This window comes from Sceloporus undulatus, chromosome 5, assembly GCF_019175285.1.
Source record: "Sceloporus undulatus isolate JIND9_A2432 ecotype Alabama chromosome 5, SceUnd_v1.1, whole genome shotgun sequence".
NCBI lineage: Eukaryota > Metazoa > Chordata > Lepidosauria > Squamata > Phrynosomatidae > Sceloporus > Sceloporus undulatus.
In genome coordinates this window covers 66,004,055-66,030,132 of record NC_056526.1, presented here as the reverse complement: position 1 = coordinate 66,030,132, position 26,078 = coordinate 66,004,055, and the positions used below count along the sequence as shown (strand labels likewise).

The window sequence follows — 26,078 nt, the reverse complement described above, 5'->3', positions numbered from 1 at the left end:
TTGTGTTTTAACTTCCATTCACCAGGTTTAACATAAGTACACATTTATTAGTAGGCAATTGAGGAAGACCTGTGAAGACAGGACATGGAAAACATTGGGAAATGCCTGTTCTATATGACTGGACTATTATATAACAATTTTTATTCAGAAAAGTCATAGTGTAGGATGTTGGGATAGGAGGGGTAAGATTTTTATAGTGATCATTATATGTCAGTCATATGTATATGAGAGAGAGGGGAAAGAGGATGAGTAATTTTGTCTTGGCTGTATATCCATGAAACTGAAATTAATAACACAAGAACCCTATTCAGGAATTCAAGGTAGGGTTGGGAAAGGGAGCAAGTGTGGAAAGAAGCCTTACCTTTGTCTGTTGCTACTCTCTTCAATTGAAGGGTGAGTCTGAAGCAGAGAACATTTTCAGCCATTTCATGAGATCAGAAATCTTGATTTTTCAGGGTTCTGGATTTCATGGAAAGCCTCCATGTGTAATAGAGGTTCTCCTCCACTGACTGTCATTTTTCTTGTGAAGAGAGTGTGTGTAGGTTTAATTTGCTCCCTTTCTTATCCCATTTGATGGACACTGTCTCAAATGTCTGAATATTGTAAATATTTCCAGTGTGAGCAGTTTTAAATACTTCACATGTCCACAGTTCGTGTAGGGGAAAACACTTCCCAAGCATAGCCTGGAACAGGCTCAGTGGTTCATATTGCTAACCAGTGCATGCAACAGGAGAGAAAGTTGCTTTAAATCATTATTAGACATGTTTGCATATGCTTTATGGGGTATTGTCAGTTTGTAATTCTCACTGCAGCTTCAAACAGTATATAGTCACAATAAATAATGCATGCACTGCTTCCTCTTCTAAAAAGTTTCATAGTTTTTGGTGTTATCACCTGCTTCTACATGACATCATTTTAAAATAAAGAATTGCAAAATAACCAGGATGCAGATTTTGAATTAGCTTTCAAGAACTGGGAAGTTCTATTTAATTTCCCGTGGTTGTTAGACTCAAAATGATCTCATGCAGCTTTGAACAGAAATGTTTCTTGCTTTGAATGTAGCTGTAGAGGAAGGTGTCTAGCAAACCTCAGTGGCTCCCCGTGACATTAACAATTACAAAACCAATACATACTGAACTCAGCAGTAGAGTCTGTTCAGCTCTGTTCTTTCTTTTTATAAAAACATTTGAAACTGATTGGCACATTAGCTCACCAGAGGAGCAACATGAAATCATCTTTTAAAAGAAAAGTCTGGAAATTTCCAAGGCTTGAACATTTTGATTATGTGCACCATAGTGTTTTGATACCATTTTTAATCTATTCAGTGCATCATTGTTTATATTCTAATATGAAGAGTAGTCCTTTATGCTTGGTTTTTTTTCTGGGATGTTTTTGTTTTACCATTTTAATTTAGAGCTGTGAAGTTGGTCAGTTGTTCATTGGTACATATTATTAAGAAAAAAACATTTCACAGATATAAAGACAGAGTAGACTATAAAGTATAGGGATATAAATCCTGGGTTATTTCATCCTCACGGGCACTTTGGACCTTGTCTTCTGAACTGGGTGGAATTACGATGATCTGGGAGTGAAAGGACTTTCTATAGTTCTTCTACACAGATGGGGAACCAATTACAATGGTTTGTCCCAGGAGGCTTATGGATCCAGATGGATTCCTTTTGGCCCTTGGGGAGTTTCTGTTGCCTCAGCATGCATTTCTGTTGAAGCCCTGGTTGGCCTCTAAAATAAGGAAATGACAAAGGTCATGAACATAATAGCTCCTCAGCATCCCTTCTCCCAGAGAAGAACTAAGCCAGTCTCTTGCTTCTCTAGGAAACTGGCAGCAATTAAATGAATTATTTCACCCTCACAGGCACTTTGGACCTTGTCTTCTGAACTGGGTAGAATTATGATGATCTGGGAGTGGAAGGACTTTCTATAGTTTTTTTACACAGGTGGGGAGCCAATTACAATGGTTTGCTTCCGAGGGAATGTGTTTGATAATGGAACATGCTCCCTCAGAAGGTGGTGGAGTTTCCTTCTTTGGAAGTGTAATAAATGGGGGTCCCTCCATTTATCAGGGCCTTCTCCCCAGCTAACAAAGGATTCACTGTGGGAGAGGGATGTTGTATTGTATGAGAAAAATTACATCACTGGTGGTTTGAGGACAGCCATCCAAGCAGATGGCCGTTGGGATAGAACGGGCCTGTCTCAATATTAGTCAAGGGGCCAGGTTTGGTGTATATTATGGTTGACCAATATGTTCCTCCTCCTCCCAGGCCTTCAGTTGCCTCTGAAGAGGCAACTGAAGGCTTGGAAAAGTGCAAGGGGAAGCCTCATCCCGGACTTTCAACCTCCAGCTCCCCCACCTTCCATGTTAATACATCTCTCCATCAAGTCTTCCCTCAGGAAACCAACAGAGCCATAAACTATGACTCGTTCCTGCCATTGTCCATTTCAATTTCATTGGGATTATAGCCTCCTTTCCAACTTGCCCCAAGCATATTCCCCCTCCATTTCTTGGTGCCCTCCCTTCTCTCCAGTTATCTATAGGACTATTTCACCACATAAAATTACTTCTATTTCACTATGTAAACCTATTACTGCATCACTATATCCTCTCCTATTTCTTGGCATGCCAGATCCATAATGTCTGGTTATGACAGTATCACAACAGGCCTCTAAAAGAAATGGAAATTACTAAGTAATAACAGGATTAATCCATTTTAAAGACAATTGTGACTTTCAGTGGGGAGACTATGAAGTTACAGACACCATTGCAAAATCATAAAAATAATGGAATTGAATGTGATCTTGAAGATGTTTTAGTCAAATTTAGTAAAGGGAACACGCTGCTTCCAATGTATCAGTTTTTAAGATATTCATTGCAACATCTGTTCTCAAGTCAATAATTTCTTCAGTCTGAGCTTCCTGTTTTTAACACACACACACACACACACACACACACACACACACACACACACAATTGTTGAGTTCCTTTTTCACAAATACACATATTTGGACACATTTTACCCTACAATATTTTTGAATTAATCAAATCTTTAAATTTATTATATTGGATTCTTGTTTAACCTAAAATTTAAATACATTTAAATATCTTTTCTGATGTGAAAATGGCTATCACAGCACTAGGAGAGGTATAAAAGCCAAAAGATAATCGTGTTTCATTCTGTGTATTTATCTGGGGAGTTAATATCATGCTTGCTCATGTGAAAATGTGAACTGAGTGAAATCCTTTAGCATCCTTAGCCCAACCCTAGGCTCAGTGCAAGTTCATACACTATGATTAATTTTATTTTAAAGAAATTTGAAGTAAATCTTTTGTAATATATTATATATGATATCTTGTGGTACAAAGGTATTCTTTTAAAATAAAAAAAATCATTGCTGAAAGTTTCCTTTACATCGGTTGCATTTTGCAGCTTCTTTCAGCAGGCTGTTTTAAAAATGTTATTTTTAAAGCCTTCTTTATTTTACATCACTGCTGAGTATCTTTAATATTTGAGGTTAGAAAGCCTAGAAAAGAAAAAAATGACATAAATAAAAAGAAAGAATGTTTTTAAAGATTGAAAATAAATTATGCAATACATATTTATACCTTCCAACTGTCCCAGTTTGGCAGGGACAGTCCTAATTAATCCTGTTATCCCACCCATTTTCTCTCTCCTCTTCCCAGTTCCCCCTTTGTCCTTCCCTTTAATTGCTGCAACATGAGTTCCAAGTATAAAAGTGGTTTGCACTCCATAAACACAGTGGGAGAAGGAGATGGATGGAATCTTGCCTTTCCCAGCAAGCTCAGGCAAAAGCAAACTACTGCAGCCTCTCCCAGCTTGTGTGTCCTTCCACATTAATAATGTTTGCTCTCTTGATCACACTGTGATATTCCCCGGTCAAGCATGTCCCCAGTTTTTACTTGTGAAATGTTTGAGGACATTCTTCCTTATATATCTTTCTTTCCTTATATCATGCATTCATTCATATTCAAAACTAGAACCTAGCTGTCAACGTAAACACAGTTCCTGAGACCTGTTTGTCTCATATTTATTTCTAGCACTTATGCTGTGCAGCAGAGGTGGAAATCATACAGCACTCCAGGTGTTTTTGACTACAACTCCCAGCATTCATCACTACTGGTTCTGCTGGCTAGGGCTGCAGTCCAACAAATCAGGAGGGCCACATGATTCCTACTTCTGCGATAAAGAAATATATATCCTTTTCAACGTAGCTATGAAAAGAATTGTACAAAATCACTGATGTGGAGGTAGATTATGATACATGACTTTATGTTTTTTAATATTGCTTTGTTAGCTCCCTGGAAGATCTGTAGTCAAAAGGTGACATATAGATATTTCATTAATCAATTGGTAAATACAGGACCTAGTAAATTTCTCTAATTAGCCAAATCATAATGGCATAATTAATTAAGCAGAGATTAGTCAACTGAATTAATCTATACACTTTATGAACAAGTCAGCTGAAAGGTAGTCATCAAATTCAGATAGCTGATTCCTTTGTAAAGAATAAACTGCTTAATTGGTTCCTGAGCAGTAAAAGTGAGGAATGCAAACACAAAACTACTTACTGTTACACAGATACACATATGGATTATTTCGTGATGGCATTGCAGAAACTCTCTTATCTTTTCTCTCTCTGCATGTTTTTTTGTTTGTTCTCAAAAGTAGCCTTCAGTTATGGGTTTTGCTTTTTAAAAGACTGTTCTTCTGGGATCTGAGGCAAAATGTGAAGTTTAATGTCTTATAGCGTTGCAAGCTTATGTTACAATATTGTAAATTTCGGTTGGCCAATAAAGGTATCACTGTGTGGTGGATTTTTGTTTGAATTTGCTAAATGGCCAACACAGCTACCCTTGCATATTATCCTATAGTGTAGTCATATATTAATCCAATGGTTGTAACCAATCCATTGCTTTATATTCTGGAAGTCACTAGAGCAGTATGTTTTTTGTTGCAGCATACAACATCATCTGAGTCAGCCATCCAAAGAGTATGTTGCAGCAGTCTAACTAGGATATGACTAAGTTCACGTATGTTCATGTACCACATGGCAAGGTATCAGATCCCTACTTATTTGTGCTTGTTCACACTGCAGCACATTAAACATGAGTGCACATTTGCCATTAATGTGAGAGGTATGTAATTTACACCTTGGTATCTGTACTGAAGTCCAATGTTTCACAGGAAAAGTTGCCTTTATTAATTCTGTCTTAATCAGCCTGCAAAACCTATCCTTCTGAGGCCAGCCTCTTTGTTAGTGTTATTTTTAAATCTGCAGGGTTACAGTTTCCTTTGTGGTTGATCTATTGCCCTTACAGTTTTTCCAGCGAAGTCTAGGTATTACAGATGATTTCCTGTAATACCTTGGTTTGAACACGTACTTGCATTAAGATCACATTAATAATGGCTTGATTCACATTTATGGTATTTATTTCTTAAGATGTAATTTCCTGTGCCTGCAGCAGCTCACCATCTTAAGTCATAATACTTTTTGTGACCCAATTATTCCTGGCCTCACCAATTAGTGAAGACGAATATAAAAGTGGAAAGGTTGCCCATATACAGATATGCAAGTAGAAGAGAATCTAAGTAAAAATCAAGTATAGACATATATCTGAGTGTGTCTAAATGGATGCCCAGATAGACAAATGAAATGAAATGAAATGAAATGAATGAAAGATAGATAGATAGATAGATAGATAGATAGATAGATAGATAGAGTAACCATTAATCCTTTCTAGACATGTGAAGATCCAGAAAAATGGGGAAAAACAACTATTTTCTCCCCAGAAAAATTGAGGAAAATGGATTAAAATGATCAATAAAATATTTAAGACAAGGTGTTCATATCTGAACTCCTGCCCACATAATTTCAAAAGCTATACAGCATGTAGATATTTATGTAAGACTATGTACAATATCTCTTATCATTGTAGTTCCTGGTCTTGCTTTCCTTTTCTCAGTTCTTTTTGTAATTCAGCAAAGGAAACATTTCCAAGATGTAAGCATCTCTTTCCCAGCTGCCTTACACGTACCTCACAATCTGTGGTTTAAACTTGGAGTTGACAGGAGGCAGGACCAGTGGATCTTCTCAGTGAATATCATCAATGTTGAACAGCAATGATTTTCCTTTGTTTCAAGAGAGATCCAACCTAAATTTTGAGTGTAGATGCTGGGCCTGGGGACATACACCACACAAAACATGTGCTCAACTGCTGATCTGTTTTCCCCCCCTCCCTTTCATGCCAGCTAGAATCCTGTCAGATTTGTTGTTATTGTTGTGTGCCTTCAAGCCATTTCTGACATACGGCAACTCTAAGGCAAATGTATCCTGGGTTTTTCTTGGCAAGATTTGTTCAGAGGGTGTTTGGCACTGCCTTCCTCTTAGGCTGAGAATGTGTGACTTGCTCAAGGCCACCCAGTTGGTTTCCACAGATATAGATTAATCAAAGGAGTTTTCTGGTTCTACCACAGAGAACACAGATATCATAATATGTAGTGAGATTCACTAATGAAATGAGTTTGAGAGAGATATTGCAAAGACAGGTGTTTTTAAAAGCCAAAGGAAGGGCATTTTAAACTAAGCTTCCAACTTTGAAAATTGCTTAAATCTGAGGCTTCTTTGCTGCAACAGAAACCAAAATTGCTGAGTTTCATCTGTTGACCATGTTACAAAAACTAGTTGTAACTCCTTATGTGCGTGATAAAATGGAACTGGTTGGAGCCACTGAAGTGAAGATTTGAGTATCTTACTTTGAATGTTATTGCCCATCTCAAAAAGCTTCACAGAACAAGAACATAGATTGAAGTTTCCTATTTGTTCTGTAAATTTAAAATGTGCTTTATTATGTAAATGTGCTTCTGAATGGTGACATAATTATTACTAAATGGTATTACTATTAAATGATAATGGCAGATGACAAATTTGATAGTGGGCTAGATGCATCATTTATCTAATCTAATATGGCAGGGTTTATGTCAAGGGCTAGAATATTGCTTCAGAAAATTGTACATTGTTGAATATTGTATGCCTTTGTGGCTATATGCTACAAAGGCATACAATCTTCAACAACGTATAATTTTCTGGAGGATTATTCAATATGCTAAGGACTGAGGTAATCAATTCTTGATCCAAAAAATGTTTGTGTTACAATAACTAATGTGACAAGATATAAATGGGATGAGGGGCATGGTAATGCAAACCATAGTTAAAAAACAGAAACATCCTTGCAGGACATAATCTGGCTGAAAATAGGATGTTTTATATAAATCTTTTCAAAACTAAAATATTTTTAACACAGACGCTTTATGTCTATGTATACAAATACAAACACTGCATCACTAGATGGAATGAGGATGTGAGACAGTAGATGGTATAAACAAGCAACAGCATACAACCATTCAGTATGATGCCATGATAATGAGTCTTGAAAGGAGTGGTATTGAAAATGCTCAGAGAGCTCTAGTACTTCACCAAATTGCAAATGCCATGATTCTATAGGGCGCAGCCAAGGCAGTTAAAATGGAATCGTAGTACTGTAATTCATGTAGCATGGAAGAACCCTGAATCTGCCAGTTGGGCTAAAATGAATTTGATTGCTACTTCAGGCAAAGTACTTTACTATCTCCTTAAAAGTATTAAGTAGGAGGGGGAAATGTTCTCAGCTTCCAGTGATGAAGTGCTTTCCCATAAATATCTAAAATGTATAGAGAAGGCGGTGAAATGAAACTAGCAAACTGAGAGAAGGCCAAACTATTCAATACCTTCTTTTCCTTAATCTTCTCGAGCAGACAGGACAAAAAGCCTGGCACTTTTTGGTACATGCCCAGTTCCAATCCAGGCCGCTGTTGTGATCCTAAACTGGTCACCGAAAAAGAGAGGTTTTTTTCCTTCCCCTTTTGAAGGTGAATTTGGGCCACCTTAGGCAGCTGTGGCATGGCTTCAGCCTGATCTGGGAGCATGCATAATCTGAATGCCACACCCCTGGATTGGGCCAAAGCTGCTGCTTTTGGCCCATCTGTTTCAGGTCTAGTGTTCTAGTTGGCGAAATAGAACAAATGATTTAGAAAGGGGACTGCAGCCCAGAATAGGTGCAGAGGTAGTAAAGGAATACATAACTAGTCTAAAGAATTCAAATCTTCAGGGCCTGATGAATTACACCTAAGAGTACTAAAGCAACTTTTGGATGAAATCTCAGAGCTATTATTGTTGTTGGTATGTGCCTTCAAGAACTTGATGTCAATACCTTAAAAGTTTCTAGCATAAATAATTAAAGAATAACCCTGTGAACACATAGAAAGGAATGTTATGATTAGTAAGGCCAGAATGGGTTTCTCAGAAAGAAGTCACGTTTATTCCTCCTTTTAAAAACCGAATTACAATGTTGGCAGATCAAGGGAATGCTGTGGATGTAATATATCTTGATTTCAATAAGACTTCCAACAAAGTCCACCATTATATTATTACAGGAAAGCAGGTGAACTGCAGGCCAAATAGTGCTATAGTTAGCAGAATTTGTAATTGGTCGACAGGCCAAACCCAGAGAGGGTTCACCAATAGTTCCTTTGCATCCTGGAGAGAAGTGATTCGTGGGATACCTCAGAGTTATCTCCTGGGCCTAGTGTTGTTTAACATCTTTACAAAAGACTTAAATGATGGAATAGAAGGCATGCTTATCACATTTGCAGATAACACCAAATTAGGAAGTAAATAATACCCTAAAGGACAGGATCAGAATTCAAAATTACCTTCACAAATTTGAGAGCTGGAACAAAACGTACATAAACGTAGAATGAATGTCATGTGGCTTGAAAGCAATACACGAGAAAAGGATCTAGGGCTCTTAGTAAACCATGTGCTAAACATGATTCAACAGTGTGGTACAATTGCAAAAAAAAAAAATTGGCTGCATCAAAGAATTATGGGATCAAGGGAAGCATCATGCCACTATTCTGCTGTGGTCAGACCTACATTTTGAAAGTAGGTTTTATTTTTTGCATTGCTTAATTGTATTTAAGGCGGCCGGGGGGGGGGGAACTGAGGGTTTGAATGTAGATTTTTTAATCTTTGTAAGCCGCCCCGATTGCATTTTGTAGAGAGGTGGGATATAAATAATAATAATAATAATAATAATAATAATAATAATTTATTATATAACAAATAATAAATTATTATTATTACCTGGAATACTATGTCAATTTCTGGGCACCACAATTCAGGAAGGTTATTGACAAGCTGGAATGTGTTTAGAGAAGGGTGATGAAGATGATCAGACATCTGGAAACCAAGGCTAATGTGCTACAGCTTAGGGAGCTAGGTATGTTTAGCTTGGGGTAAAGAAGACTGAGAAGTGACATGATAACCACCTTTAAAAATCTGAAGTGATGTCATGTAGAAGATGGAGCAAGCCTATGTTCTGCTGCTTCAAAGATTAGGACACAAACCAATATATTCTGCCTAAGCATCAGGAAGAACTTTAAGAAGTGTTTGACATTGGAATGGACTGCCTCAGAATGTGGTGTCCTAACATTTGAAATTCTTTAAACTGAGGTCAGATGGCAAGAGTGAACAAAATAGAACCCCACAACCACAATGTGCCCATTGATAGCTGTTTCTTTGGCCATCAACACCTCAGATTGCCTTTTTTATGGCCAAAAAACTCATGAATTAAAGTTCACCTTTTTAACAGATTGCAGAGGTTCCTGTGTGATTTAACACAAGAAAAAAAATCTCAGCTTTTCAATACCAATCTCTTGCTTTTCAATCTCTTGCGTTTGAGAGGCAAGAGATTTGTTCTCAGATACATCACCATTACCAAACCCAGTTTTAAGGCCTTTCCCCTGTTAGCCATCAGTCCCTTGAGTATAGCCATGATGGCATTTCATTCCTATACCTCAGTGGAACCAGGGGCAAAAGTGTCATTTATAATTAATATTTATAATAGTTAAACTACTGGCTTAACAGAAAAGCAGCAATTTTGGCCTTTTCCCATTCTTGACATTGAACCTGGTCCATAGCTCTATAAACAAAGGGTTATAGTTACTAAAGCTCTGACATTTCGTTTATGTTTAGTTACCTTTCTTTTAACAAGTAAAATGCCAACCAGCCACAATCAGCGGAGGGCGGAATGAGGACACCATGCATTTAATAGCTTCTGTATAATAACTAGAAAATAAAAATAAAATGTGCTCATTTTTACAGGGTTTGATAAAATGGCTGGCACACTGCTTTATGAATTCTCCTGCTTAATAGCTGCTCCTTCTGGCCCACAGCGGAATTACTGTGAAATGTAGCATTTTTATTTTGAGGCTCTAAGAAAATATGTTAGGGATGTTTATTAGGGGAAAGAAACACTCTTTTATTCTTTTCTAGTGCTAGGTCTAGAGCTAACAATTACATTTAAACATTAATGCAGCCATTTTGCTTGCGGCCATTCATTTCAATGAGCTTCTTACCTACATAGTATACCTAAGTGGTAGAACATCACAGTGCCAAGTCTGTAGCCTAAGGGGAGGAGTCAGTTCTGAGTAACTAGAGTGTATAAGTAATGAAATTAATATGTATACCTGTTTAATTCAAGGAATGTTTACTGGTAATATGGAAATTTCAAGCCACTGTGTATTAAAAAGTATTTTTTGTTGTTGTTGTTGAAGCATGAAGCATGAAGATGGTTATTTTAAAACAGTCATCAGACAAATGCTGCCAAATGTTGCTAAATTAGACCAAGATGCAGTGATCATGCACTGGGGGATATCGAACTTTTGTTCCCATTCTTTTTCAGGGTTATCGTAATGACGGAATAAAGGCAATGCCTTCTAATGAGAATACTGCACCCTATGAAATTTTCTTTCAGTCCTCAAATTTCTACCATTGTAGTATGTGAAAAAATCAGTTGAACATTTAGAAATTTGAGTTTGAGTTTAGGCATCCAGAGAAAAGGATATGCTAGAATACTGCAAACCCCCAATCACTAACACTTCAGGTGCATATACACTGTAGAAATAATGCAGTTTGACGCCACTTTAATTGCTATAGCTACTTCCTACAGAATCCTGGGATTTCTAGTTTTGTTAGGTACCAGCACTCCTTGGCAGAGTAGGCTAAAGATCTACAGATTCCAGGATTTCATAGGATGGAACTACAACAGTTAAAGTGAACTACATTATTTTTATAGTGCAGATGTACCATCATTGAGAGTGAGCTCTTTGTATTTCAAGAATGTTAATAGTAAACCAGCATAACAGAGATAGGGCAGCATAGTGGTGAGAATACCTGGGGAGACCAGGATTCAGCTGCCATTTAACCATGAAGCCCAATAATTGAGTCTAGCACTTTCTCTCAGCCTGATCTATCTCATAGGTAAGATATATAAAAGCAACAGAGAAAAAGTATAGCTCTGCCATCTAATATTTAATTTACATATATAATTTGCTGTCAAACTGTATTATTTCTACAGTATAGATTTATCCTTAATGAACTTATGCAAGGAAGCCTTTCACTTGATACACTTGTCATGCTTCAAGACTCACCTTTGGTGTATCTACAGCTGTGTGTGGAAAAATCATTCTCAGTTTCGACATCTGTGGTGACAGCATACAGGCGTTCACTGTTTCATGAGAGAAAAGCAAATTTAATAATCTGCTCTTTTGAAAGCAACATATCTGAAGGAATTTCAAGTTGATAGTTTCTCCCAAGTTTGCAGAGAAATCACAGTGCATTAGGCTTAATTAACAGTTTGAATCATTAAAGGAGGATGACCTGAACAGTGTGCATCTAATTCCTCATCACTGTTTTTTAGTTTACAAGACTATTTCGCATGTGGTTAATAATTAAATCAGTGATTTGTTTTAAATCTTTACCACACATAATTACTACTGCTAACAAAAGGGAAGTATTTTTGGTCATTACCTTTGAAAAATTATTTTCACAAAAACTTTTTTGTAGTGGCCAATGCTCCAAACACTTCTCCCTGCTGTTTTTGTCTCTGCTCCCTTAGTGAAAATGTCTCACCACAGTACTTCAGCCTTTCCATAAATATACACTTGGTATGCTAAAAGACTCACTTATGGTTCATCTACAACTTTGTGCGAAAATTCATTCTCAGCTTTGACATAGCAAGGATATGCATAAACACTAAATATTTCTTCCAGTCCAATCATATCATTCATTCTTGAAGATTCACCTCATCATCTTCAGTTCCCAAGTAAATGTAAGCAAAAGTGTAGCCTGTGGAGAAGGCTTGCCCTGGAACTGGTTGGAGTGGAGCCCAGATTGTTCCATGCAGCTTCTGAAGACCACAAAGTAAATACAGATCTCCTGCATCCTGTGGAGTGTCATAAATTTAAATACTAGTTGCAAAGGCACAGGAAATGCCCTGACCTGCTTTAAAAGAAAAACAGTGAGGTAATTAGACCAATAATGGGATCAATAGCTATCTCATAACTAACATGGCCATTCATTTGCTGCAAGCACCAGCTTCATAACTCCCTGAATGGCCTAGTCTGAAATTTCTCATTCTGTGAAATTCAGCTTCATCATATCCCTAGGTGGGATTAGGTACACTCATCCTGGTACTTGCAGGCTTTAAGCAGGACAGCACATGAATGGCCCACATGTCCTTCATATGTTACCAGCATGTTTCTTTGGCTGAAGCCATGATTTTCTTGTGAAAAATACAGTTCATGAGAATACAGTTCAGTACAAGAGCCAGTGTGTACAATGGTTTGAGTGTTGGACTACAACTCTGGAGACCAGGGTTTCAATTTCTGCTCAGGCATGGAAATCAACTGGGTAGCCTTGGGCAAGTCACACTATCCCAGCCTCAGAGGAAGGTAAAACCCCCATGAACAGATCTTGGCAAAAAAACCATGTGATAGTTTTTCCTTAAGGTCACCATAAGTCGGAAACAATTTGAAGGAACACAACCACAACAGTTCATTGCAAACCTGTGCATGTTTACTCAGTAATAAGTTCCTCTTTGTACAGTGGTCTTTATTTAAGTTAAGCTTAAATCGGACTCAGTCTTAAATTATGTAAGAGGTGTTTGTTATGGTTGACATTTATTTGGCCTTAAGTGGTGCAATCCATTTCTTTCCTGTATTTTTAATATTAGTTCCTCTGGCATATGGCAAAGAAAGACAGCTTTGCTCTTCATGTCTTTTAGCAGTTCTGCAGTGTCAGTGACGAGGTGGACTGAACTTCACTGCTGACCTATGCACTTTCTTCGCAAAGATTTTCAAATTACACATCTAGCTGCAGCAAAATGTGCTGTTTTGACTGGCCCTACTTCATTACATCAGGCTTCCTCAGGGACTTTGGCTTTACTGTTTGCAGATCCCCTTTCCTCCCAGTATTGTCATGTCACATAATGGTATTTAATGAATTGCATTTGGAAACAGATTTTATTCAGTCAAGGTCGCAGTGATTTCAAAACCTGCATAACCTTAACTTGCTAATCTGCCCAGGGGTGTTATCTTTTAATGCTGCAACGGAAAGGAAAACCTAGTTGTATAGAAGAAATTTAAAATACTAGCTGAAGCTGAGAGGTGCCTCATTTGTGTATTGTGCTTTGTCCTTTCACACATATGTGAAGGGAGCATCCAGTAAAACCATCTCATTTACACTTTCCAAATGCTGTCAGATTTTTTGTAGCAATTTAAGCCTTTGGCTAGGAAGCTATTTCTTCTTAGTATGAAAGAAAACAGTATTTCTTGAAGGGTCCATAATAGAGTGGAATAGTCCAAGATCCTATAGGGTAGTTCTGTATTTAATATTGGAAATTTCTACAGGTTGAATAATCCTTATCCAGAATTCCAAAATCCCAAATCCTCCAAGATCCAACAATGTCTACATGGGTAACTGTGATAGTGACACCTTTGCCTTCTAATGGTTCAGTGTACACAAACTTTGTTTTATGCACCAATTTATTAAAAACATCACATATAAAATTACCTTCAGGCTATCAAGTGCATAGGAAACATAAATGAATTTGATGTTTAGACTTCAGTCCCACAAAATATTTCATTGAATATATGCAAATATTCCAAAATCTGAAATAATCCAAAATCTAAAACACCTCTGGTCCCAAGCGTTTTGGCTAAAGGAAACCTGTACCACTTATTCTCCCAGTGCAATGTTCTGCAGTCCTGAAAACTGCTGGGTTTCCTAACTTTCCAGAGCAGGCTTTTTTGGGTGCACAAGGAGACACAGGGGGAAGAGGCATCACAATTTCTGGCACAATCAGCACAAGCCACTGGAAGGGCATCATTGGATCCATCTGTAAAATACTTTGAAGTTTATCGCACCAGAGTTAAAACGTTCCCCAGTGTGTTCTAATGTGCCCTCACAGAACATGATGGGAATGTGATGGGGCCTAGAACCCAATTTTACCGCACACTGGAACACTGCCTTCGCTGCCGGGCGTTCCAATCGTGTTCCCGTTGTATTCCAGAGGGCACCATTTCTGGGAACTGTTTCTAAGCGTCCCCAGAAATGGCGCCCTCTGGAACTTAACAGGAATGCAATTGGAACGCCCGGCGGCAAATGTGGCATTCCAGTGTGCAGTAAAATGGGGTTCTTGGCCCCGTCGCATTCCCGTCACATTCTGTGCGCGCCCCTGCGCGAGCACATTAGAACGCACTGGGGAGCATTTTAACTCCGGTGCAATAAACTTCAATGACTTGTACTATAGAAATAGGGATGCCATATCCTGCCTACAGGTGGGACAGTCTCATTTTTGGTGGTCCCGGCCCGGTCCTGGCCCGGTTCCCGCCAGTTCCTGGCTTTGGGGCCAGCCCCTGGGCTGGGCTTGCCCATGCGGCCATCACTGCCAGCCACCCACCTCCTCCTCCGCGCACTTTGCGCGCAACCGCTCCAGGCAGTTGCCTGGGTCGTGGCCTGTGGCAGCGCGCACTCTCCCCGCTTGCGCACCCGTGTGCGGGGCTAAACAGGGAGCTTGTCCCCTTGATGCTGGCAGAACAGCGGAGGCGGGGCTGTTTCCAGCCCCAGTCTTCCGTTGGCCAGCATCACCTCACAAAACTACAGTTCCCAGGATTTCCTAGCACTGAGCCAGGGCAGTTAAAGTGGTCTCAAACTGGATTATTTCTGCAGTGCATTTTTGCCCTCTGTCAATCAGGACATAACCCACCCCCCACCCCTTTTACATGCAGCTCTACAAGAGCATCCAAGTGATTCTTGTAGCCAAAGATTGGGGAAATTACTTTTTGGACTTCATTGCCCCTAAATTCTGCAACTACTGGCCATACTGGCTAGGAGGATTCTAGAAGGTATATGGCTCTTTATGATTATAGCAAAATGACTAATCTCTTCTTAACAAACATACTGAGATAACATAGTTTTTAAAAATGTGCCCAAATGTAAAAATTCTGGAATTCCTTGAACTAGTTCACCTCTTCTTGTTTTTCATTCCAAGCGAGGCATATGGTTAATAATTCTGAAAAAGACCCGTATCCACAATCTCCGCATGAACTAATGACATTTGTACATCTTTCTCTGTTCTCCTTAAGGCTATTATGTTTCTGTGATAAGATTTGGCAGATTGCAGTACTGCTAGTGCTATAGCCACTGCAAATAATAGCTTTTACCAGAAACAAATGTGACACCAGGATGAAGTCTTCTGTGAGTTTTCCCTAGAAACTGTTAAAGTGGAGTCTTACATACATTGAATACATGTTTACTCAGAAGTATATATCATGTGTACAGAATTGCAGCCACAGTCTATTTCATATCTGTGTCCTCTGCATTTCATGACCATTACTGACATATTCTAGTTTTATCGCTATGTTTTAAATCTACTAGAAATCCAAGCAAAATCACACTTTAAAATAAATTAATAAACAGATTTCTGCAATGTGTGTTTTGAAATAAATCAGAAAGAGGAAGGGATGATAGTTTGAAGCCAGTATGGGCCATAGCTCTCAAAGTCCTGCAACCAATATGACTTCTGGTTGCAGAAACCTGGAGGATTCTGGGAATGTAGTCCAAAAGGTAGCTGCTCAAAGCTATGGTTTGAAATATATTTTACTTTCTGTTCCCATGACATGTAACACCATGCTAAGATGCATTTTTGTGACTTACATTGTAAACTGTATTAACTTCAGCTTCCCATACCAACTATACTCACCTTTTCAATTCCATATCAGTCATCACTTGGTCAAGAGCCAGAACATAGTGGTTTGAGTGTTGGACTAGAGCCTCAGGCAGACAGGGCAGAAGGAGTGGCCAGGAGCCACTCCTGCCCCGATCGCTACCCGTTTGGTGTGGGACCCTGGTGACCAGATGTTTCAGTCCGGAGGCTGCCTACCATGGTGGTCTGCAACTGAACACCAACAAGGAGTGCTTTTTTTGTACTTCTTGCGCCGGGTTTGGGCCACCTTAGGCGCCCACGGGGTGGTTTTGGCCCAGTCCAGGGGCATATGTCATCTGAATGCCACACCCTTGGTCAGTCCAAAGGCGGTGCTTTTGGCCCATCTGTTTTGGGCTTAGGACTCCAGGAGATCAGGGTTTGAATCCCTGCTTATCAACAGAAACCCTTTGAATGACCTTGGGCAAGTCACACTCTCTCAGAGGACAGAAACAACAAATCTCCTCTGAAAGAGTCTTACAAAGAAATTGTATGATAATTTGCCGTACATTTTGAAGGCACATAACAACAAATCCAAACTTCAAATAAAATTCAAAAATCAAATAAATTTAAAGTTAAAAAAATCTAGAATAAATGGACTTATTATATCAATAGATCAGCCTTCTCCATTCTAGTATGCTCTGGATGTTTGGGATGATGGTTCCCACCATCCCCTAAATGGTGTGGTCATTAACTGTGCTACATAAGGATGGTGGGAGTTGTAGATCATTGTTTAGAGTATACCAGTTGGACAGTTTTTGATTTTCATTTTTTAGGCATTGGGCAAATATCTTATCTCTTAGCTTCAAATGTTCATCTCTTTATAGATTATTATTATTACAAAAAAATGCCTGGCAGTAATAAAGTAATATGTGTACTAAAAATGAGCTAAATGTTATTTCAATGAAATGTTTCATTAAAATGGTTCAAAATAACTCAAGGTTGGAAACTAGTTTTAAATTTGCCTTTAATATGTTGCAGAATTGCCACATTAATAAATGATTTAAAATGTCAATTTGTTTATTAGCCGGGACAGCACATCAGTTCCAAAACTACTTACATCATTGCCTGATGAAGAATTTTGATGCTACTTAAGAAGCTGGTCATAAATTATTTGTCAGTAATTATTTCATTTTTTTGCAAATTACTCTGACATGTCCGACACGTCTAGTTTTTATTTGTTTATACTATTTTTTCCTCTCCTCTCCTCTTCTGTCCACTCATAGTGCTTTGCTAAGGAGGGAGTATTTTCAGGGTGATTTTAATGATAAGTCTGCAGGGATATCCATTGCCTTGTATCATGAAATGAATTAGCAGCCTGTTTGCAGTATGATATATTGAACCTAGAGGCTGAGTGTTAAAGCCAGTAGGGTATTTGCCAGTGACCAAAGTATCTGAACATGATTTTTTTTTTTTTTTGTTCTGCGCTTTTCTGTACCTGGGATAATATACCAGCATCAGTATTAAGAAACAGAACTTACTTTTTCAGAATATATTTACTGAAACATGATTGTAACCCTTTCCCCAGTCTGCAGGCTAAGAGGGTTCATATATCCCTTGTGCTTTACAATAACATTTTAAAATAAATAAATAAATTCTTACTTAAAACCTTTTTGTTCTGTGGTGATGGAGTAAGTTGCCATTTCGGATTGCATTTGGGGAGCTGTATATTGAGTATATTGAGGCCTATGACTGTTTACCTCTACAAACACCTGAGGTCAGAAATGTATAGTTGTACTTTGTTGTTGTTAACTGCCTTTGTGTCGATCTCGACCCATGGCAACCCTATGGATGAGACATCTCCAGACCCCCTCCCCCCAGTCCTCTACTGCTCTGCCATTCTTCTTCTGATTTCCTGGCTTTAATAATAATAATCGGGGCAGCTAACAAGTTAAAAAATACAAAACATATCAAATCCCTAGTACCCTCCCTCCTTAAAAAGGTATTAAATCTAATAGAATATTAAAACCATACAAGTTAAAACTGACCCAAAGGTCAAACAACATAACAATAATCAATATAACAATATTCAATGGTGGTATCTATTTATTCATAGGAGTTTCCTGAGGCCGGGTTCTCTATTCTGGAAAGGCCTTTAGTCCCCATTCCAATCAGTGTTTGATCCCAGATATGAGAACTCTTTTACTATTTCTATTTCTTCATTATCTAGTTTGAATGAGTGTAAGTTCTCTGTGGTCATTATTTTTGTTTTCTTTATGTTCAATAGTAAGCCTGCTTTTGCACGTTCTTCTTTGATGTTCCTTAGTAGTTGTTCCAAGTCTGTGAGGTTCTCTGCTAGTATTATGGTTATAGTGTTATAATATTATAGTTGTACTGCTCAGATACAAATCTAGCTCCTGTCAGTGCAGAGCTCCAGAAGCAAGCAAGCAGGCAAGAGAAACCCTTGATTCACTTACCAAGAACTACTGAAAAGTGGGAACAAGCTGAGACAAAGAGCTTATGCCCAGAGCTGCCTGAGGCCAAGTGCCAGCTGATCAATCAGCATCTAGAGATCCAAGAGTTCAGACCAAAAGAAATTAGGACATACAGAAGTCCAAATCATAAACAGGGGGCCAGGGAATGTCTACAAAAGCCAATTACACCAGTTTCCCCCACCCCTCACTACAACCTGTCTAAATGATGCAGGACCCAGTTCAAATCTAGCATGTCTTCATGATGAAAGGCCAGTTCTGCACCGAAAATGCCCTATCCTTAGATAACCCAGTGTAAAAAAAAACCTCTCATCTTTGCTCTAGCGATACCAGGTGGCTGTTTACATGCATATCCCACTGTGCCACTTGGTTCTGCTATTGCTGGCACAAATCGCTCATCTGAAATCACAATGAGGCATGCAGCTATGTGATCAATGCTGAGAGCTTTTTTCCTGGGAGGAATCTCAGACAGCTCTGGGTGTGAGAATGCTCCAGGAGCAGCCCAGAATATTCTGGGCATTGTAGATGAGCCCCAAATCACCTATAAGGACAAACAGACAAATAGCTCACATGAAGAAGTGTGGTTGCTTTTGAGTAACAGGTCAGTGCAACTGGAATGCTTGTAAAGATGAAGGCTGCTTAGGGATCTTGGCCCACCTAGTTCCTAGCTACCTAAGTACCCTTGTCCTAAGGAATCCTGGACTACAACTTGCTTAGTTGTCTACTTGTGGAGAAGAACATGTATCAGCTTCTTCTGTCTCGGAAGCTGTTCTGACTCTAAGCTGTCAAGTACAACAGAAAAAAAGCCCAGCTAGTTTTTGGCTGTCCGACTGGGGTTGCATCTGCACTGTAGAAATAAAGCAGTTTGACACCACTTTAACCACCATGGTTTAATGCTATGGAATTCTGAAATTTGTAATTTTGTGAAATATTTAGCCTTCTCTGTTAGAGAGCTCTGGTACCACAACAAACAACAAATCCCAGAATTCCATACTTAAACTGTTGTCAAACTGTATTATTTTTGTAGTGCAGATACAGCCTGAGTGGCTACTTATAGAGTAAGGCCTGTTTCTTATCAGAGGAAAACCCTTCAAGGGGAAACATGACAGTACCCAGCATTCTAGTATGTACATATCTATTCTGATATTTGCCAAAAAAAAAAAAAAAAGGATGTACATAGGAGCCCCTGCATATGAACCTTCCCAGGCTTTACATTCACCAGAGGTTCAGTTCACATGTTCACTGGTAACAGCTGTTAAATTGGGGGACATGTGACAAAGTCTTTTCTGTGATGTCTTACATGGTGAGTAGTGGCTTCCACATTAGTGGGGCAGTAAATCTGTTCTAAATTTTAGTTAAGTTTTAAATGAGCTATAGAAAATGCTGATATATTTTATGGGTATGGATCAGCACTTTCAATAGCTCCCTTAAAGTCTAGACTAAACTTCAGAGAAGATTTATCACCTCATTCGTACAGGAAATATCATAGAGTGGCTTCATTTGGAGTGCCCAGCTCCATGTTTAAAAATGTTCTCAGCTCCTTTCAGCCTAAATACCCTGAAGGCACCAGACTTTCTCTGATCTTAGAAGCTAAGCAGGGTCAGACCTTGTCAGTACTTGGAATGGGGCCTACTGGAAAACACCAGGTACTGTGGGCTGTACTCAGAGAAAGCAAGGCAAACCATATCAGAACAAACCTTTCCGGGAAAACCATACAATAGGGTCACAGAGGTGGAGCTATGGGGGTTGGTGGCAAAATGAAGGCATTAACCCCCCCCCATCAGAATTCTGTGCCCCATGACATTTTCCTTCAGTCCCCAATTTCTAGTATTGTATTCGTAAAACTTCTGCTGAACATTTTGAAACAGAGATTAGGAACGAAAAGCAAAGAGAAAAGCAGTGTTAGTGAAGGAATGAGAAAATATAAAAGTGCTCACTCCCTTTGATGCTAGAAATGTGGATTCTGATGGAAAATTTCACCTGAGGGGTCAGAAATTTGAGGGCAGTGCCCTTGTTTTTCCCTCTTCATTCCATATCTACATCCCTGTAGGTTTGCCATAAATTAGAGTTGACTTGAAGACTCATAAAAACAACAACAACCAAAAACACAGTAAGTTATAATAAAACACAATAGTCAGCCCACTCCATATGCAGGCTTTCCTTATGCAGCTTTCAGCTTATGCTGAAGCCACAGTACAATTTAATGAATGGGGCATGAGCATACATGGGTTTCCCCTTACGGAGGGGGATCTGGAACAGATCTCTCACGTAGTGGAAGGGTGGACTGTATATAAATTATAATGGTAGTACACAATTGGATTAATGGTTGTTTAAGAAGCACATGAAGAAGAAAAAAAGTCAGTATTGCCCATTAAAACTTCCATTATTATATCAGTGTTATGCAGTCTTGGCCCTTGCATTTCCCTTTCTCCTTGTTGCTTCTCTTCATAACAATAAAATTTTGAGAGAAAACAAAAAGAAATATTACACTTCCTGTCCACAATCCCATGTTGTTTATTCACATAGATGAATTGCACAATGACATGCAGTGAAACGACAACAACACTCCATATGGATACTTGACATTTCCTTCTGACGGGTGTCGAAGAAAAATATGGAGGCAAATACATCATAGAAGGTGCTCATCCGTGTTTTCAGGAGTTTGCTGTAAATTATCCTTAGTTGAATGCAAACCATTTTAAAAGTCAGAGAGTGAGAGAACTTAATCAACCATTGCCTATCTTTTAGTAAACTTCCTGTAATAATACAAAGAGTTTACTGAACTGATACAGAGGTCAGCTCAGAGGAATGAGTGTGGCTGGACCTTGGTGCTGGCATATTTTGATCTTGTTATTAGCACTTGTGACTAAGTTCTTACAGCAAGACACCGAGATGAGCAAAGGAATATGTGTCTATGTCTGTTTTTAAAGTTCTTCTTTTTTCTATGTTATTTTGTAAGATTTTAGTTCACTTGTTTGATGACTGATAAACCAGTTCACATGCTTGAAAGAGGACATACTGTATTTACTCAACTGTAAGTCAACCTCATGTATAAGTTGCTCTTGATGTTTTGGGGCCAAAATGATGGATTTTGATATGACCCATGAATAAGTCCAGTGTAAGACATAGAGGCATATAGCAAAGGATGTAAACAATGAAGTAAAGGAAAAAGATGCCAAAGAATTTACAAAATTCCATCAGGCATAACTGTTTGTGCTCACCATAAAGGCTGGATGGATGAGGAAGGAACTATTGTAAATTGTAGCTCTGTGATGTTTGGGAAAGGCGACCATGCACAGGTGGAAATGCACATATGTTAAAAGGAATGAAAAGGCAAAGCAGGGAAAATAGTGACTATGGGCTGGAATAGACCAGCAGTAAGGGGTGGCTTGAAGCTGCCCTGCCAAAGACAGGGAACTGCAGCAAACACATGCTGTGGTCCTGAAAGCACCCTCTGTTATCAGCCCAAATATTTGGGCCGGGTTTGGGCCACCTTCTGGGTGCTCTGGCAGCATGCAGCATCAAAATGCCATGCCCCCAGAGCATCTTGAAGCCACCCACATCTGGTTGGTTGAATGGCTTCTGGGCATCTTGGGGGCGTGAGTCATCAAAATGCTGCACCCCCCAAGCTGCCCGAAAGCCAGCTTTTTGGCCAGTCTGTTCTGGCCCTATGTTAGCAGTAATGATGGAATTTAACTTTAATGTGATAATTTTGCCTTATTTTAACTCAGAAAAGCTGACAAACATAAATAAATGTCTTATTCAAATCCTTCAAAGACCAATTTCTCTCAGCACTCCTTTGAGGAAAATGCCAAAGAGCTGCCAAAAGAGCGAGCTAAAGTACAATACTTAAATTGATCCATGAATTGTCAACCCAGTTTGTAAATATCAATTTTTGAAAAAAAATTCTAGACTTATACATGAATATATACGCTAATCATAGGCCTTAATGAATGCAGTCTTTAATTTCCATGCAAAAGGAATTTAAACTTTAATATCCTTTTGTTCATTATCAGAAATGAAATGTTCTTCCATAATTATTCTCCATAGTAACAAAGCATGGGGAGAAGCATGGGGAGAATCAGACCTAGAGTCAGACTACTATATCGAGTCTGTCAGTAGCCAGCCAGATACCATCCAATACGAAGTTTATTGTTGTGTGCCTTCAAGTAGTTTCCAACTTATGGCAACCATATCACCTGGTTTTCTTGGTATGATTTGTTTAGATGGGCTTTGCCAATGCCTCCCTCTTAGGCTGAAGGAATGTCACTTTCCCATGGTCACCCAGTGGGTTTTCATGGCCAAGCAGGGATTCAAAACCTGGTCTCCAGAGTCATCAGACCACTACACCACGCCAACTCTCCCAGTATGAATTATGGACTGTGCATTGGTGGTTAGATTTTTAAGATACAAGACAAAGTAATCCTCCAGATGTTGCTGGACTGCAATTCTGGACATTCTTGACCATTGGCTATGCTGTGCAGCAAACATCTGGAGGCACCATGCTTATCTCTCAAGAAGCTGTGTAATCCCCTTCCAAATATCTAAGCCTATGTCTATATTTATCATAGTAAAGTGAATACAGTTGGTCCTTAGTATGCTTGAGGATCTGTTCCAGACCTCCCTGCAAATAACAAAATCCTCAGATGCACAAGTCCCATTGATTCTTATGGGAGGATAGTCACACAGCCATGCTGCCATTGAGGACAGTGAGACTGAAGACTTCCTTCCTTCCTTCCTTCCTTCCTTCCTTCCTTCCTTCCTTCCTTCCTTCCCTCCCTCTGCTTCCCCTTCTGAGGCTTCTGCCCTGGGCTTGGCTTCAGGGGCAGAGACTGGAGCCCCATTGGCCAGAGGGATCCAGAGCTGGCATGGAGGCTTAGGGTGTTGACCCTGAGGGCAGGACGCTTGGAGACCCAATCCTCAGCCCTGGCTTCTGCTTCCTTCGGCCAATGGGCTCCAGCCAAAGACAGGCCGTGGGCAGGAGGGCTTCAGTCCCATTGTCCCCAATTGCGGTGCGGCTGCATGCACGTGCCACCATTGGGGACAGCACAGGTTTGCCATCTGCAGATGCTCAAATCAGTGGATGGCAAGTCTGCAGATACTGAGTTCTCACTGTACTTATGATAATAAGGAATGTGTCTATACACATTCTTTCTTATAATAAATGTGAACTTTCTTATAATAAATATAAAAATGCACTTAAATGCTTTGTAAGGTGATTAGACAACTTCATGGAGAGAAATCTTTAATATTTCTTTTTCAGACCTTGGAAAAGTGATAAGGCTATGTAGAAGGGGGGAATTCTGTGAGTTTTATGGGGGGGGGGAGAGCCCAAACTCTATTCATTCTATTCATTTTCACTATCTCCAGTCTACCATTAGTCATAGGAAGACCCCTAATTCTGCTGTGTGCGGGTAGATGTGTGGGTGACAGAGAACCAAAAAAGAGCAAACGTTTCCCAGATCTATTTTCAGCACTTTTGTGAGTACTAATTTTCTTACTAATTTAGAGTGGTAGTCCAAGAAAAGAAATTTTATTGACAGTCAGTGGAATTTTTACTCAATCCCACAATACTATTACTAATAACAATCAACAGATTTTTGAGGGAAAGAGATGTAGTTGCTAATAATATTACCAATTTAAAATGATTAGAATCTGACATGTCCCAGTCAAGGTTTAAGGTTTTTGCTAGAAGAGACAAACAAAGCGGAAATAGGGAGAAGACAGATATAACTAGGAGAACTGGAATTTGGTGGGAAATGACTAAATGGATTAAACTGAGGCATATGAACTAAGAAAGGAGAGAGAAGAGTGATTAGGACATGTGAAGAAGGGAAAAAGGAAAAACGATGGGAGGGAAGGGAAGGATAGACATTTAGTCATTAGAAGTGGGGTGGAGAAGAAGGAGAAAGAAGACAAGAGAGAGACGGAAGTGAAATTACAAATTAAAAGTGAACATAATTAAGTGTCTAACCAGAGCTGAAGAAATAAGGCATTCTTATTGCTAACAATGATGCACACATGTGTACCTGAGACCTAGAGAGACAGTACTGTAGGCTCAATCATTTAGGTTTGGATGAAAGATGTGGGAACAGAATTGGGAAGACTTAAAATATACCAAAAAGCCACAAAGCAGCAGTAGACCTGTCATGCCATTTCATAGGCTCCTGGGGCAGCTTAGTTTCCTCCCATGCTGACTTCTCCGGCTCCTTGAGCCCTTGTGCCAGGCACAGCTTGTAAAATTCTGAAACAGAAAAGGGATAGAGGAGGAGGAGGTCAGGCAGATCAATTGGAGAGTCTGGAGCAGCTTCTCTAAAGCTGCTCATAGCATCAGAAGCCAGCAATACATCCTTTTAAAGAAAACTTTTCACGGTATCTTCATAGATTCTTTCCCTCAGCTTGATGCCCGGAGTGTCAGAGTCAGGACCTGAGACCTAGGAATCCTATCCAGGAACTGTATCAAATATAGTTTCCATGATTCCTGGTGTTCCTGGTCTAGAAGTCAAATTGTGTTTAAGGCCTAATTGAAACCCCACTGCAGATGTTCTCGCTGCCAAAAAAAAGTTTAGATGATAATGGAAAGAGGTAACCGCAACAATATATCTGGAATGCTGATGGGAAGGCTCACGGTTGTAACTTACTGAACTAGGAGACATTCTGATGTCTGTTCTCTGTTCCATGTCTTGGTGCCATCATCAAAAGAAAGTTAGTTTAAATATAATAAATTGAAACCTAGGACACTTGTTAATTCCTCCATAAAACCATGAAGGAATTGGACTCCTAGGGAGAAGGCTAAAATTGTAACTTATCAGCAGTATACTTAATGCATGATTTCCAATGTAATCAGAAACTGGAGACTGATTCAGTGATTGTGTCTAATTGGCAATCTCTGCAAAAGTACATTATGTAACACTTTTTCTGGCCTATAATCTGCGTTCTCCTAACGGTGATGCAAGTAAGCTTTCAAGCACAAAATTAAGGATCTACTCACAAAACCAACACTCTGTAATTGGTAGAATGAACCTTAGGCTTGTTCGGTAATTGGAGATGCTGCTCTAATACTAATGAAATATTATACTTTTTAAACTCAGTAAGTGGGTGCGTCTACACTGATGGGGGGAAAATCACCATCATCTTGCAATTTTTTGGTCTGCAGTGATCCTGCAGCCACCCCGTTAAAACCACACACTCACAGAAACAGGGAGGTGGTTTTGACATAGCTACTCACACATTGCCCCCTGGTGAAATTGCTCCCTCCATTTCCAGTGTGCATCAGCCTATCAGCCAATAGTCTATTTGATCCACACTGATTAGATCCTTCCCCATCCTTTCACCCCCCCTTCCCACTGCCCCCCACACACCAGAGAGAAAGAAAAATTGCATTTTTCATCATTTGTTTATGAAACTGTTCAGCTATAAGATGATGATGATGATGATGATGATGATGATGATGATGATGATGATGATGA

At 39.3% G+C, this 26,078-nt stretch overlaps 1 protein-coding gene and 1 long non-coding RNA gene across 9 annotated transcripts in view; one reads left to right on the top strand and one right to left on the bottom strand.

The window, feature by feature from the left end:
* IMMP2L (inner mitochondrial membrane peptidase subunit 2) overlaps window positions 1-26,078 on the top strand; it is a 594,331-nt gene that overhangs the window by 558,187 nt on the left and 10,066 nt on the right. The window contains exon 6 of one of the 8 annotated variants that reach the window (XM_042467997.1): window positions 4,073-4,195. The exons of the other annotated variants lie outside the window; for them this stretch is intronic. Within the exon in view, the coding sequence (XP_042323931.1) occupies window positions 4,073-4,126 (54 nt within the window). The 3' untranslated portion in view covers window positions 4,127-4,195. Of the gene's footprint in view, window positions 1-4,072; window positions 4,196-26,078 lie in introns of those variants that run through there. 8 annotated transcript variants of the gene reach the window in all.
* LOC121930955 lies at window positions 3,245-12,348 on the bottom strand. The gene is made up of 4 exons (XR_006104043.1): window positions 12,218-12,348; window positions 11,565-11,641; window positions 6,071-6,213; window positions 3,245-3,537 (listed from the first exon to the last, which is right to left on the bottom strand). It is a non-coding gene; the product is annotated as an uncharacterized LOC121930955 (long non-coding RNA).